The sequence below is a fragment of the Pipistrellus hanaki genome, assembly GCF_964339955.1.
Source record: "Pipistrellus hanaki genome assembly, chromosome: 3".
Classification (NCBI taxonomy): domain Eukaryota; kingdom Metazoa; phylum Chordata; class Mammalia; order Chiroptera; family Vespertilionidae; genus Pipistrellus; species Pipistrellus hanaki.
In genome coordinates, this window is record NC_140505.1 from 182,953,992 (window position 1) to 182,971,384 (window position 17,393).

General features: G+C 51.6%; 1 protein-coding gene across 1 annotated transcript in view; it reads right to left on the reverse strand.

Annotated features, from left to right (window-relative positions):
- MYH9 (myosin heavy chain 9) overlaps positions 1–17,393 on the reverse strand; it is an 89,800-nt gene that overhangs the window by 39,077 nt on the left and 33,330 nt on the right. The window contains exons 2-3 of the mRNA XM_084876761.1: positions 16,900–17,251; positions 12,573–12,729 (exon numbers count right to left, since the gene is read on the reverse strand). Of these exons, the coding sequence (XP_084732887.1) occupies positions 12,573–12,729; positions 16,900–17,232 (490 nt within the window). The 5' untranslated portion in view covers positions 17,233–17,251. The remainder of the gene's footprint in view (positions 1–12,572; positions 12,730–16,899; positions 17,252–17,393) is intronic.

The window sequence follows — 17,393 nt, forward strand, 5'->3', positions numbered from 1 at the left end:
TCTGTGACCCGCTGAGCGAGTAAGGATAGAAGCCACTCGATGCTCCCCTCGGGCGCAGGTGGAACAGTAACACCCCCACTTTGAAGCTAAGTTTGACAGCAATGCTTTAAGATCTTCGACCTGACCTGTGTCAGTGCCGGGTGTGCAGTTTTAAGCAATGGCTGAAAACACAAACTCACTTTTTCCTCTTTTCATCCCACCCCATGTAAGACCTCCAGCCCGCTTGAAATCAAGTCTGCCTGAATCCAGGACCAGGCTACTTACTAATATTAATATCTAAGCTGTGGAGAGGTATTGCATTCTCTAGTCTTAGTTTCCTTATCCATAAAGTCAATATGCTCCCAACTCCCTGGGAGAATCAGTTTTAAGTATAGAAATAACCCGCATGGCGCCCTGTAAATAGAAGGTACTCCACAAGGGGCTGCTGCCTGTTTACTTCCCCGTCCGGAAGCCACCTGAGGGGATGGGGGTGCACTGTCAGGACCACGGAGCACTTATAGCTGTTAGCACTTATAGCCGTTAGCACAGATGCTGCATAGAAACTGATGGCCATCCAGAAGGACATTCACTGGCCCCCACTTGGCCAGCCAGAGCCCTGCAAGGCGGCCTAAGGAAGGTGACTCATAGCTTCCTGTGTGCATGGCCTCAGGAGACAGATTTGCAGACACACAGCTAGGTCTGCTTCTTGGCAAGTGAGCCTCCAGCATGCCTGATCTAACAGCACACAGGCCTGGACCCTTACCACCATCGCTTCTCTGGCCTGCGGGTCACTCGGGAGGAAAAAGGGAGTCGGGACAGAAAGGAGGAAAACTAAACCTCAAACCTGACACAAACAGCAGCTGCCCACCCAGCTCCTGTCCAGCCTCCCCCATCCCCATCAAGAAATAACAGGGTTGGGGTATGGAGAGAACTCAGCCTTTTATCTTCACACAACCTCCCATCACCCATCCTTCTCTCCACTGTGGAATGCTCAGAGCAGGCCCCACAGCGGCAACCTTGCTGCCTCCGTCTCAACTTTCTCACAAAACAGAATCCTTCAAGCCTGCGGCCAGGGCCGAGGCAGTCTCCGTAAGACAGGCGGAAAGGCAGAGGGAAGGAGGCTGGGGGCTAAAGGCTGGAGGAGACACAGTTTCCATCACCTGCCCCCTACGCACAGAGTAGCGACAGAGAAGAATTTGGGACAAACACGGTTGTGATCTGGGGCCCCAGCTCCCCCACCGCATCTCCCTGGGCCGGCCCAGCGGCAGGCATGTTTAGTCACTGCTCACAGGCAGGCAAGACCGTACCTGCAGATGCCGGCAAGTCGTGAGACAAGCAGCGGCCTGAGACAAGCAGCGGCCGACACTACCATAAAAGGAAGCATTCCCATCCCTCCCAGAAGGAACCGTTTTCCCAGAACTGCCTAGGCCAGGTCCCTGGGATGGCTGGAATTCCTCTAATTGTGTGAGGAGTCAGATGCTGAACAACAGGAAGCAGAGCAGCCCCCCCACCCGCCCACATGTGGGTACACACACATAGGTGCGCATGCACACGCAGGGACATGGACAAGCTGCACGTGGACACGTGTGCACCACAAGTACATGTGTAAGAGATTCGCGCGCACACACAGGGCCACATGCACGCAGATTCCTGCACACATTCCAATTCCAGACCACGCACGCACGTCCCCACCCCAGCTCTTCCTCTCCCCTGACCTTTCACCTCCAATTCCTGAAGCCACGCTAGCACTGCCAACACAGCCTAGAAGGGAAGACTCCAAAACTTTCACTTTTCACTTTAAAGAAGTCTCAATTCGCCTTGCCAGGACACGCATTTGGGCAAATGCTTGTGCAGAGGAAAACTGATGGGAGGCCTACCTTATCTCCTCAACTCTGGTCCCCAAGTCCACCTGGCTTCAGTGACTGACACCCTGGCCCTTACATCCGGAAAGGTCTTTCCAAGTCTTACAGCAGTTTTGGCTCCGCTATCGCATGGCCTTGCAATAACCCTGGGAGGTAGATGAGGCAGCAATGTCCCTGCTGTAAGCCTCCTCTTCTGGGCTGTGCAATGGTTAGAATTTTCAGCAGCCAGTCGGCTCTCCACCTGACTCAGTTTACTCTGCCAGACCCCTGTTGCATTCCAGGGAGGACCCTCCTTAATACTCACTCTATCCCTTGCTTCCCACACGAGATCATCTCATGGGATGGGGATACCCGAGAGTCCAGCCCACTCAGTTGTTTTGGCTAAGTCTTTATTTGGGCCCATATGGACTAACGGCTAATTTGAAAATGCCCTTCCTTCCTCCACACCAGAGGAGACAGACAGACAGGAACCCTGTGGCCCAGACCAGGGGAATGTACCCCCCAGAGAGCACCCCTCCCCCAAAAGATAACCCTGTCCTGGGAAACAGGCTCCCTGCCGGGATAAGGTCCTCCACCTGACATCAGAGCCTGGCCGCCCCTGCGATAAGTGGGAGTTGGGATAGAGAGAGGACTATGACTCGGTAGTGGTTTTCCATGCTTTTAAAAGAAACAGCAGCCTTTCTCCTCACATAAAATCTTCCCAAATTCCCAACATGAAGAATGGGGGATAAAACCCAGAGCTGCCTGCAAAGTGGAAACAGGGTTCCTTGGAGCACACTTTGACAACCCCTGGTCCTGGTGTCTGGAGTAGTGACATGGTGAAAGCCACTGGCCACGCCCTCCAGGGCCCTGGTTCCAACCCTCACTCTGCATTCCCCCTTGTGATGCCTGGCCTCTGGGGCAGCACAGCACAGGTGCTCAGAAACTGTCCATAACAGCCGAGCCCTCTGCTGCCCAGGCCCACCGGGCACTGTCCTTGGGGCAAGAAAGGTTTTAAGTTACACATTCGTGATGAGGCCATTCCCTGTCCTGATTTTATTTTAAAGCCCAGTGCCCCAAGGCCTTCTGGAGCTGAAGCACATCTCCAATGGACATATGTTCCAGACAGCGTAGGAGGTGGGGAGGGGTGACCGCAGGTGTTTCACCCCAGGACCAGACTTAGGCTAGGGGCCTTATCGCTCACTTCCTCTGTGAGAGGAGCTGCGATTCTTGTCCATAAAAGGCCATGGGGCTCACACAGCGGTGACATCAGCCCCGACAGGAAGTACAGGAGGAAGAGAATGGGCCTGGTTCACCAACCGGGCCGGAGCTGACTCACTGGAGGCTCACAAAGATAATGCCTCCTGAGGTTCAGCCAGAGCTGCTCTCTTAGGGCTACACGGGGAAGAGCACCCTGCCCCCAAGACCCATCTTCAAGTCAACCAGGTTTCTTGAGAACAAGAAAAATGGCACAAAGGGCAGTTTCAGGTTGCGTGATGTGCTGCCTGGGGTGAGACTGATGGGATGACTCATGACAAGCGGACCTGAAACTTTCCACCACCAGGGGGTCTGTCTTTCACGAAGACTGAGAGCAGACCCCTGGCTCACTCACTGGGGGAACCCCTACTCCAAATCACCTGGGACAGGAAGCATCAGGCTGCCCCAGGCAAACTCCTGGACTCCGGAGTCCCTTCTGCAGAGAGCCTCTCCTGAACCCAGCAGGGTCTTACCGGGCCAAAGTGCACGTAAAGCATGAAGAGACCTGAGCTCAGAACCTAGGGGCTGGGAAAGGCCTAGAGGGCATCTGGCTCCACCTTCTGCATCTAGAGGTCAGGACACTGTGTCCCGAGAAACCCAATGACTTGATCAAAGTCATGCAGGCTGGACCAAGAACCCAAGCTTCTGATGCCCAGTGCTTCCCCAGAGTGCTCCTACGGACCAGCCCTGCGCCGCCAGCAGCCCTGCCTCCCTGCTGCCCACTCACCAAGTGTCACATGGGGCCTTGCAAGCTGTCTGCTACTGTCTCCAAAACCAGCCCTAATTCATGAGCTTGGCTTACAAGCACTTGGGAAGCAGAGAGGTGAGAAAAAGCAGGTGTAAAATAATGCACTTTAGCCGAGGCTGCAGTGGATGCCGGCCCCGGAGGCCTGTGTCATGGAGCCTCTGGCAGCCCGCCTGCCTCGCAGTCAGCCAGCGAGAAGGCAGCCGCCATACACAACATGGTCACCGGTTGGTTATGTTCTCTCCAAGGCACAAAGGTAGGCCACGACCAGACAGATGCTCGGTCAGCAGCAACCTAAGCCGGAAGCCAGGTGAACTTGGTCCAATGCCTCTGCCTACACGCTCCCCCAGGCGGGGCTGTGGTGTGAACCCTGCTGAGGAGGTCCTAGTCCCCAGATACAGGAGGCAGAGAACAGGCAACCCTCCCCACCACGCACCCTTGATAATTAGAAAGCAGCCCAAGAGACTGCTCTTAGCTTTCACTATGTCCTGGGGCGAGCAAGGCCGCAAGCAAGCCTCCTCTCAGCCAAAAGGCAACCAGCAGCTCACACAGGTGAGCTGCCAGTATACAGGCAAACCTGCCAGAAACCACTGCTGGTTGTTTATCCAACCTTTCTCATGGGCGGGGCCAAGAGCGAGAATGTTCTATGGGTTACTACTGAGGCAGGCGATTGGTTTGTCAGGGTGGAGGGAAATTCAAAAGCCACAGGTGGCCAAAACCGGTTTGGCTCAGTGGATAGAGCCCTGGGTCTGCGGACTGAAAGGTCCCAGGTTCGATTCCAGTCAAGGGCATGTACCTTGGTTGCAGGCACATCCCCAGTAGGGGGTGTGCAAGAGGCAACTGGTCGATGTCTCTCTCTCTTCGATGTTTCTAACTCTCTATCCCTCTCTCTTCCTCTCTGTAAAAAAAAATCAATAAAAATACATTTATAAAAAAACACAAAAGCCACATGTGAGTGCTGATGGCCCACAGCAAAAGGGAGTTCTGCGCTGCTCTTGAACAACACTGCCCTGCGGAGACACACACACACACACACACACACACACACACACACACACAGGCAGGAGGACCCTGGCTGAGTCCTGCGCAGAGAGGACTAAGCCACCGGCCACAGGCCTGCAGAGGGCTCGGCTCGAAGTGGGGGAGACAGAGGAGAGGAGAGAAACACAAAAGGCCACGAACAGGGAACTTACAAACACTTCCAGGCAAAGCTCAGGACAGACTTGGCTCAACATCGGAGCATAAACAGCCCTGGGAAGAGAACAATGGGCTTTTTCGAAATACCCAGTTGATGAGTTGTGTCAAACTTGCTGGAGAATACCAGGAACTTGAACGCTAGGAGATGAACAATAAGGGCACATGAAGATGCTTCCTGAAGAAATCAGGGGCTCTGGTTGCCCTGGAGAAGGGGCAATCAAGTGAAATGAAAGGCCAGAATTTGCTCCCAGAGCATGGCTTTCTACCTTGGCCTTCAGCTTAGACCACATTGTTCTTGTGGAGAAACGTTCGTGCGGGAGAAACATTATCTCCATCGAGAGTCACAAAGCCCAGTTGGAATGGCATCATGAGCCCCGATCAATCCTGTTTGTTTGCCAAAGAACACCTCGGGTCCCCAGAGTGTCTGACAAAGGTGGACACTGGGCCAAGACCGTGGTCAAGACTAGAGGAACTTTACAGAAGCCACTTCTAGAGTCCTTACTCTTACCCCTGCAATGTTCAGCTCTTCTCTCTCTGGAGTGTTCGGGAATTCTTTTTCTCAGCTGATCGCTTGATTCCAGAACTCAGGCAGGGGAAGGAGAGCAGCCCTTCTCTCTGAACGCATCACTTTCAGCCCTGACGTTGTGCAACGCGGCCCTACAGCAGCCTAGGAGCCAGCGATTGAGGGAACAGGAAAAACGGGCTGGTGAGCAGCATTCGCCATGCAGCATCCAGGAGGCTGAAAGCCTGAAGGGGCTCAGCCATGAGAGACTCTGCAGGTGAGTTTTTGTTGTTTGTTTTTGGGGGGGCAGTAACAGAGGCATCAGGCCAAGTTTTCAACCACCCCCAAAGTTTCAGGCTCCAAAAGGGCCTTTCTTCTCTCCCACTTCAGTCGCCCAGAGCAAAGCACAATGGACCTGCTGGGTTGGATTAAAAACAAAACAAAAGACAAACCCAACACTGAAGACCTGAAAAGGATCCATTAACCACAGATCCCTCTTCTAGAAAGAACATTTTATAGAAATGAGACTGGCAGGCATGACCACATTATAATTAAGCAGCCTCATTCCAGGGGCTGGGCTTTCCTTCTGGGGGCATGACAAGCAGTCTGCCAGGGTCGGCCCTAAAAGTGCCTCCTAATCCGGGCTAGGTGCGTGAGCCAGGGCCCAGCGCTGCGTGTCAGACCTCTGGGTCCCCACAGCACCTCGCTTCCCTGGTGCTGGAGAACTGGCCTAGAGCATACGGGGCATTCTCCAAAAGCCCCACTACGCTCTCCTGAAGCCCCACTATGCTCTCCTGAAGCCCCACGGAGGCCAGAGCAACACAAAGGCCAGCTCTGGGTCCGAGGAGTAGACCAGACAAGTGGTGGTATGCGCTGACTGCAGGGAAGGCAGCTTTGACAAGCCACTTCCTGTGCGTGCTGGTACGCAGAGCCTGAACTCTGAGGAGAGTAAGCCACCGCCTGGAGGAAGCATCTGGCTATCACCTTCATTAAGCAGAGGAGCGTGGACTGAAGGGTCACATGACTTGCAGGCAGGGACAGTTCGGTGCAGAAACTGCATTGCCAGACTCCTCTTGCTATCTTCTTAGGGGCACTTACTGCAGGCCAGAAGCCTTCCTTCATTCTTGCAATAACTGTGCCATTTTATTAACCGAAGAGGAAGATGAGAAAGCAAGGCCCAGTCAGAGTAAGTGACACAATCGGGAAGTGACCCAAATCCAGCCCAACCCCACACTCTCTTCTCCACACCGTACTTCCTGTTCACAGGCAAGTTGCTCCCTAACCCTAGGCCCAGCAGATCCCTTCTGGTACCTACCACAGAAGGTTATGTCATTGTCAAAGCCCCTTGCTACCCCAGCACCCTTAAGGCTAAGCGGGGCGCGCCCTGTGTGCTAGACTTTCACTCTCCTCCTGTAGTTCATTCACCTGCCTCTCTGGACTGGGCCTTGGTCTCCTTCAGGCAGGGCCACGACTAGCACACAGTAGGTGTTCTGCTAACACAGGGAACCATGTGCAGGCACAGTACACACCCTCGGGGTGAACCAGTGCTGCACATGTGGCTCAGACCTCCCTGAAGACAGTGGGCCTCTGTGTGCCACTGACTGGCAGGGCCGAGCCACCTGGCTGGCACATTCCTGCTTAAGTGGAGTCATCACCTCTGCGGCTTCCGCAGCCGACTGGCCTGGTAACTCTGTTCAAAGTCATGCTTTCCTGTGCCTTCGAAGCATTCCCCAGCCTCTCCTCAGAGACCTGGAAAGCAGACAGCTCCTCCAGGAGCACCTCCACCAGGGCAGAAGGAATGCGGAGAGCGGGGCAGGAGGGCGCTCCTCCTCCAAACCAGCGGGCCAGGGAGAACTCTGCCAAAAATCAGCCAGAGAAATGAGGGGCAGCGGCGTCCCTGAGGGGTGGGCACAAGATGGGGTCAGGAGACCCTAGGTTCTGGAGCTGGCAGCCTTTGGGCCTTTGAACAAGTCAGCTAACATCGCTGGGCCTGTCCCTTTTCCTGGGAATTAGGAGGGTCGTATTCAGATGTAAAGTCAGCGCTAAAATTCTACCTTCATTGTTTACCCCGAAATGTTGGGCAACCACTGAGAGGCATGTGGACACTCACGGGGGCACTTTGAGCAACTGTGGGGTGACCAACCACTTCTGCTGCAGCTTCCGCTGAGAAGCAGAGCAAAGGGTTAAAGGACTAGCTCTCGGATTTGGATTCCTGCTGCCACTCCCCCAGAAATGCTGGGAGCTCGTTAAAATACCAAAAAGCCACTGGAGGTGAGCAGCTTTCTAGCTAATTAGCACAGAAGAGGGTGTTTTACCCCGCTCTTAATGGGGAGACAATTGGCTCCAGTCCAATTCTTTAACTAGCATGTTCTGTGAGAACACAGACTCATCCTCAGAGGGAGACCCCAAGGTCTGGCCCCAAAGAAAGCCAGCAGCACCAGTTCCCAACCCAGCCACACCTTTGCAGACCACTTCTGCTTCTGTCCAATCCCCTGGCAGCCCCTGGTACCTGCCCCTGACGAGTCCCTATTCCCCGCTAGGGCTGATGTCTGCCCAGCAGGGGCAGCCACACAGAGTGTATGCCCTCTCACCCCCCTTCCCCTCACGGGCTCAGACAGCTCGCACTTTACAGATCAGTTCAATCGCCAAGACAGAAAGACCTATCCACGGCCACGACAACAAATGAACCAACTATGTTACCACAACTTTAATTAAGCCCAAGGCTGAGGATTAAAAGAACAAACAAAACTGTGCCGGGCACGTCTGGGCTGCACTAGAACCACTCCGACACACCTGCCAGCCTGCCCACAGGATCCGACCACCGCAGTGCCTTTCCGGCCACCCCAGGCCTCAGCGCCCACACGTTCCTCTGAGCTCTCAAGACACCTGCTGCAGTTGTGTTGGCACCAGGTGTAGGTAGCAACTTGTCTTGTTGTACAGCTACAGCCACACATCTCTGTGTCCAAACACAGCTTGTCTCTCCACTTAGACTGCCAGGGCCTCCAGGGCCAGGATAAGGTACTAAACCTCTTGATATTCTAGTTACTAGAATCTAGTACTTTCTATCTCTTATCTGCATGGCCTAATGCAGGACACCATATGCTGCCATGCCCCATCCCGTGCTCACGGCAGATAGCACTCATCTATCCCAGCATTCCTTGGCATTGAATCTTAGCTCCTTGCCAACAGAGGGCCAGGCAAACCACTACCCATTGATAGGGGTTGACACTCGAGTAAAACCAATCCGCAAAGCTTATTAGTCCAATGGTTCTCCAGTGGGGGCGATCTTGCCCCCCAAGAATATTTGGTAGCAACATCTGGGGTCATTTTTGGTGTCACAAATGGAGAGGGAGTGTGGTACTGGCATATAGTGGGTAGAGGCCAAGATGGTGCTAAACAGCCTACAATGTACAGGACAAGTACCCCCCCAACCACCCCAAAAAAAAAGAGAGAGAGAGAATTATCTGATCCCAAATGACAAGTATGCCAAGTTTGAGAAATCCTGACTCAGGCATAGAAGCCATATAATTTATGATCTAAACTGACATGTTTCTGAGAGTGAAAGGGAGCGATATATTTATACTAACTCCAGGACAACAAGCACAAATCAAGGCCTAAAGGCAAACCAGAGAATGTAAGAGATGAAAGACACAGGGAGGTCCCTTGGAAGGGTCAAACAGCTAATCTCATAAAAGTCTCCAGACAAAGCCACCAACTACCCTATTTGCCAGAATAAATGCTAGTATGTCATAAGCCACAACCAGCAGAGGGGAAATCTTTTTCTAGTTCTTGTGTAAAGAAAAAGCAGAGAAGGAACTGTCTAGCTGTGCCTTTTAAGATGTGAGTGGCAGAGAACAAACCTGTCCTCCCCCAAAGCCAGGGGGGTGGCCTGTGCTAAGACGTGCTCTCCAAAAGAGCGGTGCTCATTCTAACAGCCCGCCTACCCTGCCGCTCCCTGCTGACTGACACCCGACCTAGGGTGAGAACCCACGGCTATCCTCAGGAAGTTCTTTACTACTGAACCATCTTGTCATAACAGGGGCAACTGCTGTTCGTTAACTTCCTCCTCGCCCCAAGAACAAGAGACCTATTGCTAATATGTTTGCAGGTCAACTGTGAACAACAAGAGGAACTTGGAAATGTCCTCAGTCAGTCAACATGGGAGCTTAAGAACTACCGCAAATCCAAGATTTACCTGAAGGAAGTGAAAACCTCTCAGATTGAGGGTTAGACAGCATGTGGACCCAGCACCTGCACACACGATTAAAAGAAAGGCCGGGGCCTCAGTTCCCTGTGCCCACAAATAAATTTCCCAACCCGGGTCTCCACAAGATGAAACCATGCACGCATTGGCCCTCATAATTTGGGGCAGTTCCTCGGTTCCTATGAAAGCCATTTCCATTATGGTCAAGACTTCCTGGTCGGCACAAAGGAAGCCTCCAGCCCCCTGCATAGTCTCTTTATTTTTTAGAATTATCTCCAACTTGTAGAGCTGACTTGTGCCCCTCCATTTTTTGTTGTTGAACAAATAAACCATGAATGAATCTCTTTGGGAAGCAATTCCACAGGTTATCGGGAAGTCCAGTTCTAAGAATGCCAACGCCTGGTGCCATGCTCTGCATCGTTACATTATTCTTGTCTTAACAGCCGGTCTAAGAAGGAAGAAATCCCCACTCGCTGGACATGGTTCAAGTCCAGCATCCAGGTGTGGGAGCGCTCCTGATTCGGTAGCACAGAGCTCAAAAGACTCCAGGATGCAATTCTTACACTTGGCCAATTAAAAGAGCCAGGAGAAAACTGACTCATAAACTCCTGAGACAGGACTCAGCTCTTTAGGAATCTCACAGACTTTTCTTCCACCAGACTGCTGTAGTTAGCTCTTTGAAACAGACATATTACCTTAAAGCTAAAGGGCTGGCTTCCTTGAAGAATTTTTGATAGACGTGAACGTAAGCCAAAGGCTAGGCCAAACTTGTTCATCACCCATAATTCATAAAGCCTGGCAATGCAACACCCCCACAGCACTATGGTATAGTACGGACAGACCCACATGCTGCCATCTTAAACCACTAAACCAGGGACAAAGTTGTGAACATAACAAAATTCACTACTGTCACTGCCTAGATTAATTACAAAGTTTAAAGGAATAAAGGATGCACATGTAATAGGACATGAAAGAGAGAAATATATATATAAGATATGAGACTATAGCCTGCCTGAAAGTTGGGCTTGACTCCAAATTACAATAAATGCACCGTATGCCAGGTGCCTGGCTAAGCTCTGAGAATCAAAAGGCAAGGTGAGTCCTGCCCATGTCTAGGAGAGAAAAACAAATATGTAAACATGTAATTCAAATAAAGTAGGACCAGGGCTCTTATGCAAGTCTAGCCCAGATAGCCTCCCTGAAGGGCAGCAATGCTTCAGTCGTGTCTTTAACAAAAGAGCAGGGACTTGCCAGGCATTGAGGGCACAGGGAGTGGGTAAGGCGGCTTGAAAAAGGAGTTCCAGGTAGCTGGGAAGCTGGCGAGGTGGGCAGGAGGCCAATCACAGAGGGCACTGTGTGCTGCTAGAGGGTTTAAGTACAATCCTGGGGGCAATGAGGTGTCTTTTCAAGATTTTTCAAGATTTCCAGTTGAGATATGATCAGATTTGTATTTTAGAAAGATGGCCCTCTGGTAGAAACACAAGAAACAGGGCTCTAATAGAGTGAAGGTTAAGAAACCATTAAAATCATGCAGACAAAAAATTGTGGGGTCTGAACTAAGGCCAGGACCATGTGGATAGGAGGTGGAAACAGGACAAGAGATAAAATCTACAGAAAGTGCGAATGACTTGGAAAAGAGGTGAGAAAGAAAGAAGAGAGGGTAAGGTGAGTCAGGCTTCAGGCTTTGATTAATGGCTGAATGGAGAAATGGCAGCTGGGAGCACATGGGGATCAGATGATAGGACCATCCTCAGCCAGAAATTGATGGAGAATCTACTTGAGTGAATGCAACCATCATCCAGAGGAATACGTGGAGGGAGTGAGCTGACAAGACCTTGAGGAGCATCAGCGTGTGGGGAAGAGGGAGTAACAGGAAAGAACCTGTTTGAACAGGAAAGAACACATTTGGGGAGGGAGGAGATAAGGGGAACCAGAGAGAGGGTCACAGGAAGGAAGGCTTTCGAAAGGGAGTGGTCAAGATTGTCCAATGCTGGGGAGAGGGTAAGTAAAATAAGAACTCATGAGTACAGTAGATTTCCCAACACAGAAGTGTGGGTGACCTTTGTGGGACAGCCTTGAGAAGTGGTGGGGCCAGACATCACAGATACTTCCTCTAAATAACTCTGCTGTGGACCTGGCCGAGTGGCTCAGTTGGTTCGAGCATCGTCCCATACACCAAAAGGTTGAGGGTTAGATTCCCGGTCAGGACACATACACAGGTTATGAGTTCATTCCCTGATGGAGAGTGTATAGGAGGCAGCCAAATGATGTTCCACTCTCACATGGATGTTTCTCTTTCCCTCCTCTCCTTTCCTCCTCTCTCTCTAAATGTGTGTGTGTACACACACACACACACACACACACACACATCAGTGAGAATTAGGGGGAAATAAAAACAACTCTGCTGTGATGGGACAGAGAGAGTAGAAAAAAGCTAGAGTAGGATTTGGAATTCAGAAGAGCCTTTTGTCTGTTTTTGGTTTTTGTTTTAAATGGGGAAAACTGAAGCATGTGTCCACACTGTAAGGAAATGAAAAAGAGGCGATAAACAAGGAGGAAAGGCAGTAACTGGTAGAAGAAGGGGTCCAGAAGTGAGAGGACTGATGTAGGAGCTTTTGACAAGAATGAGAAAGCAGGAAAAGCTTCTAGGACTTTCTATCAACATATAGACATGTCCTTTGATAGCCACTGGTCTTGGCTCCCACACAATGGCCTACAGACCTCCACAACACACCGCCCCATCACCACCACTCCAGCCACTAGATCACCATCACTAGTGAGTGAGCACCTGCAGAGTGTCAACAAAGCTGCAGGGAAGACAGCCATGGGGTAGGCCATGGCACTCACCTTGCATCATACTCCTGTAGGCGGAGTCCGTGATGGCGTAGATGTGAGGGGGCATCTCGTGCCTCTTCTTGCCTTTATACATATCCACAATCTCTTCAGAGTAGATGGGCAGGTTCTTATAAGGATTGATGACCACACAGAACAGGCCTGAATAGGTCTAAAGAGAAGAGCAGCAAATAGGAATGGATTAGGAAGTCTCCTGTGCAGTGGTGCGCAAACTTTGTGGCAAAGATCTGCTGCCTCCGAGGCCACCGTGGTGGCCCGAGTGACAGCGCTCCTGGGCCCGTTGCTCTCTGGGCTCAGCAGAGTGCTGCACATGTGGGCACACCAGCACCATCTCTGCTCTTTCGGTGAGGGTCCTCCCTCAGTGGCATGACTGCTGCAGGCTTTGCACATCTATGAGTGTGTGCATCAGAAAAGAGCTGTGGCACGTTTTGCAGAGAGCAGAAACCCAGCTACAAAACTCAGTTCCAAGGACAAAAAGAGACGTGTTTGTCATTGTGAGATGCACAAAGAGAAAAGGATTCAGCTGTAGCAAGCAAAGTGTATAGAAACACAAATGATTCTGCCCTGCAGGCCTCTCAGAGATGGTTAAGCCTAAACTTCCCTAGCACTGGGAAGAACTCACTATGTCCCTCAACCAACTAGATCTTTTGTGGGCAAGTAGATCACAGAGATACTGCCCTCTCTGGAACCTTCTGGAGACATTCGCATGAAAATCTCTCAAAAACCTAGATCACTTTCATGTCGCCTTCTCAAAGACCCTCGTCTTCTGTTAAGGGGAATCCAATTAGTCAATAGCCTTAATGTGAGGCACCCACAAATACACTCGGTGCTCTAAATCTGACTTGATCAGGTTAAAATTAGACCCTAGAGTCATGTGTTCTGAGTTCAAGTACCAACAAGGGCAAGTTTCTTAATTTCTCTCTCCCTCCCTGTCTCAATCTGTAAAATGGGGATGGAAGAAGGCAGGTGAAGTAAGGCCTAGATACCATGACTCACACACCTGCAGCCCTAGGCAGTTCATGAGAGAGCTGGGGGCAGACCCAGTCTCACACCCTCCAGTAGGGACCTCCTTGGTCACAGAAGCCAGTTTTCTGAGCTCCTCACATCTTTATGTTGTTCTCATTACAAGCGGCCTCCACTTTCACTATCCACAGTTTTGCTCCTTGGTCCAACAGCAGCCAACATCTGAGGGTTGCACTATAGGTCAACCCAGCCCCTTGCACCCTGCCCTCTCGAATCCCACCAAACCGAAGCTGGATCTTGTGGTTGAAGCCACAGACAGGGTCCACCCAGGAACCAAACGTGAGGACAGAGGCTCTACCCAGCGCTGGCGAAAGGCTACAGCATTGGATGCTCCAAGCAGAAGTTAGATTGAAAGCAGAACTCCAGCGGGACCCACTAACCATGCACTGTTCTGCAAGCAGAAGAGCAGCTGAGTTGGGACATGAACAAGTGGGTCTGCCTGCCTCTTCTGTCTGGAGGGCACACAGAGCCCTCAATTTCCTTTTTCCCTGGGATAATCGGTCATTTGTTTTCTCTCCAACTACTCTCGCCACTAGGGACCAAGACAGCTCTGAAGCAGAGAGGCCTGAATGTGGTGCTGGCAACCGGAGGGTTGGGTATTATGGGAAGACAGGAGTGCAGCCGGGACTCCTATTTTCCCTCCCTGTGTCTAGTGGGTGGGGATGAGATAGAGGCCAGAAAGCTAGCAGCAAGGTCATCTCAGGAGCTCAGAAACAATTGAGCTTTGTCCCTGGGGTTTGAGAAAACCCACACTCTAGGAAATCCAGCCCGATGGAAGTGAAGGACACATGGCCACCCGTTAGGGCGTGCCACGGAGCCAGATGTTTGGGAACAGCTGATGGTGACAGCAGCAGGGCTAGGGGTTACTAGGACAAGTCTTTCTGACAGCTGGGTGGGCAGATGGTCCTGTGGAGAGTTCTACGGGGTCTCCAAGTCCTCTGGGCTAATCCCACGAAATCAGTGGATTTGATCACACTGAGCCCTGGGGAGCGAGCGCAGCAGCTCAGGTGGGAGGAAGGAGGCTCGGCTGCAAGCCACTCTCCCTGGATGCTCGTGGAGGCGCAGACACTGAGCAAGTGGCTTTGCTCCCACATGGGCCACGCCAGGAAGCTGCTCCATTCACGGGCCACAGAGGCTCTTTGTGCCTGACCGCCCCCTATCCCAGAGCCTCACCCCCCGGAGAAACAGACAGAGCAGCTGTGGTGCAGAATTAGCCACACCGCCCACAAGGCCAGGCAAACATGCTGCACAAAGGCTCCCGGTGTCGCAATTCGGAATGTCGTGTGCAGAGAGGTGGCCTGTGAACGGGGGGATGGGGGTGGCCACCCCTCCCCAAGCAGCCCCACCAAGTGGCTTTGATCTCGCTACAGTTCTGCACCTGCCGGGGTCTTCATTGGGGCAACTGCAGCGACAATCAACTTCCTTTCTAGTGACAACACTTAGGAGGAGGAAGCTGAGCTGAGGCAAGAGGAACTACACACAGAGGTGACAGCAAAGGAACAAAAATGAGAATTTGTGCCTCCAGCCAGAGAGTTCTAGAGAAAAAAGCTCAGGTCCTACCCACCCTGCCCGCCTACTGAGCAAACCCACACTTCAGAGGAAAGATGAAGCAACTAGCACTGACTGCACTTTAACAACGAATACCCCATTTGAACAAGATGAACATGACACCAGTAAAAGACCGAGCAGAGGGAGACTTTAAGGTGATGCTTCCTTCAAGTCCCTTCGCTTTTTTGGGCCACTAATTCTGAATTTCAGCAGTTAACATCCCTAAGGGCATGGGCTTTTCAATTTGGTCCAGACAATATTCTCACCGAGAAACAGAGAAATAACTGGGTGGAGAGTCAGGAAACCGAAGTTCCAGTCTCAGCCCTGCCAATGCCCCGCTGTGTGACTCTGAGCTAGCCCCTTGCCCTGTCTGGGCCTTACCTCTTCCCCCCTGTCACATAAGAAGGATGGGCTAAGTTGGCCTATTCAGGACTTTTCTAGGTAGGCAGTTCTGTGTGTCTCCTCCCTGACAGGTCCTTGACTAATCAAGCTCATCCCCACAGGGTAGTCATCAACACAGGAATGAGGACCTCATGACCACAGACCAGCTCCTGGCACACGGTCTAGCTAGCCCAAGTCAGTACTTCTGGGCAATCCAAAATGGCCCGTGCACACTGCAGGGCGCTCAGCAGTACCAGTCGTGTGGAGCAAGGGTGGTGCCCTGGGGAAACGGGTGTTGAAGTCACCGTGAAATTGTACAGAAAAGAAAATGGCTGGCTCTGTGGGAGTCTCTCACCCTCCCTATAACAGGGTGAGCCCAGGGTCTCCTTTATGATGCACATGATCATGGGCAAACCCCTCGGGCTGAGACTGAGTTTTCCCAACTATAAAATGAGAAGCTTGTAATGATCAAAATGTTTTCTTCCTCCAGTTCAAAAAAATGTTGAGAACTGTTTTATTCAGCTCCAAGACCAAGAAGGCCAAGGTGAATACAAGAGCATAATTAAATAAAGAGCTATTTTAGGAATAATAAGAACCAGATATTTCTTCCCTACTGGAGACAAAAACAGAAGGAAATATCTCTAAACTGAACAGAAAAAATTGGGATGGATCTGAGAAAGCTCTTTGTGACCCTAGGATCATACGAGCTTGGAGCGTGTTACCAAGGGAATGAGTAAATGCTCATCTCTTGACATTTTCTACAGGGGTGATGAGCTGCCATTCTGCAAATGTAACCCTGCTGGCTGGAGGAAAGAGAAGAGACCGCCCTGTTTTCTGCATGCGGTGGGCCTTTGGACATGCTGTTCTCTGCACTGTAGGCCTGGCATGGGACCAGCCTAAAGAGTTGGTTAAACTAGGAATCCAAGCCTGCCTCTTGGTAGCCTGCCTCCTGCTCAAAGCACACTCCTTAGGGAAGCAAGCCACACTGACGGGTGTGAGGGGGGAGGCAGGAGGGGACCAGGTGGTGCAGGAGGAACAAGTGGGAAATCAGAGCACGCATTTCCCTCCTTGAGAAGGAACTGATCACACCGGCCCTTCCCATCTCCACCAAGGCCAGTGCGTGAGCACACCTCACACATGTCACATGCTCCCTCCACCGACCTACACCAGGCTTCCTGTTGTGGTTTTGGCTATGTAGAGAAGAGATAAAAGACATGCCATGAGAACATTCCATTAGGATGTTCAGATATGGAAGTCACCCCAGCCTTCCTTCAAGCCCCCTTCTCTCCCAGAGAGCCAGCGCCCAGAATCTGAGGCAGGGAACACACCCAGAGCCCCACCCCCACCCCCACGAGCCGGGCCCACTCACATAGATGAGCCCTGAGTAGTAACGCTCCTTGAGGTTGTGCAGCACGGAGGCTTCATTGAGGCACGTGAGCTCCGCCATGTCCTCCACCTTGGAGAACTTGGGCGGGTTCATCTTCTGGATGTCATCCTTGTTCACTTTCACCTTCTTCCCATTCTCCACCAGCTCCACAATGGCCTCATCGCCCACTTCTTCCTTGAGGCTGGCGGGCTCAAAGCCATTCTTCTCAGAAGGCACCCATACTAGCTTCTTGGCGGCCCAGTCAGCCTGGGCCAAGGGGTTATTGATGAAGTTTTTATCCACATAGAGATACTTATCAGCAGCTTGCTGCGCCATGGTGACTTACAGCCAGGACCTAAGGGAGAGTAAAAGGACAAACGTTAGCTATAACTACATTAGCCACACAGGAATCACTAACATGCACCTCTTATCTTTGCAAGCTACATAGCATTATAGTGCAATAAGACTCTATATAACCAGGCTGCACAATTTCCTTG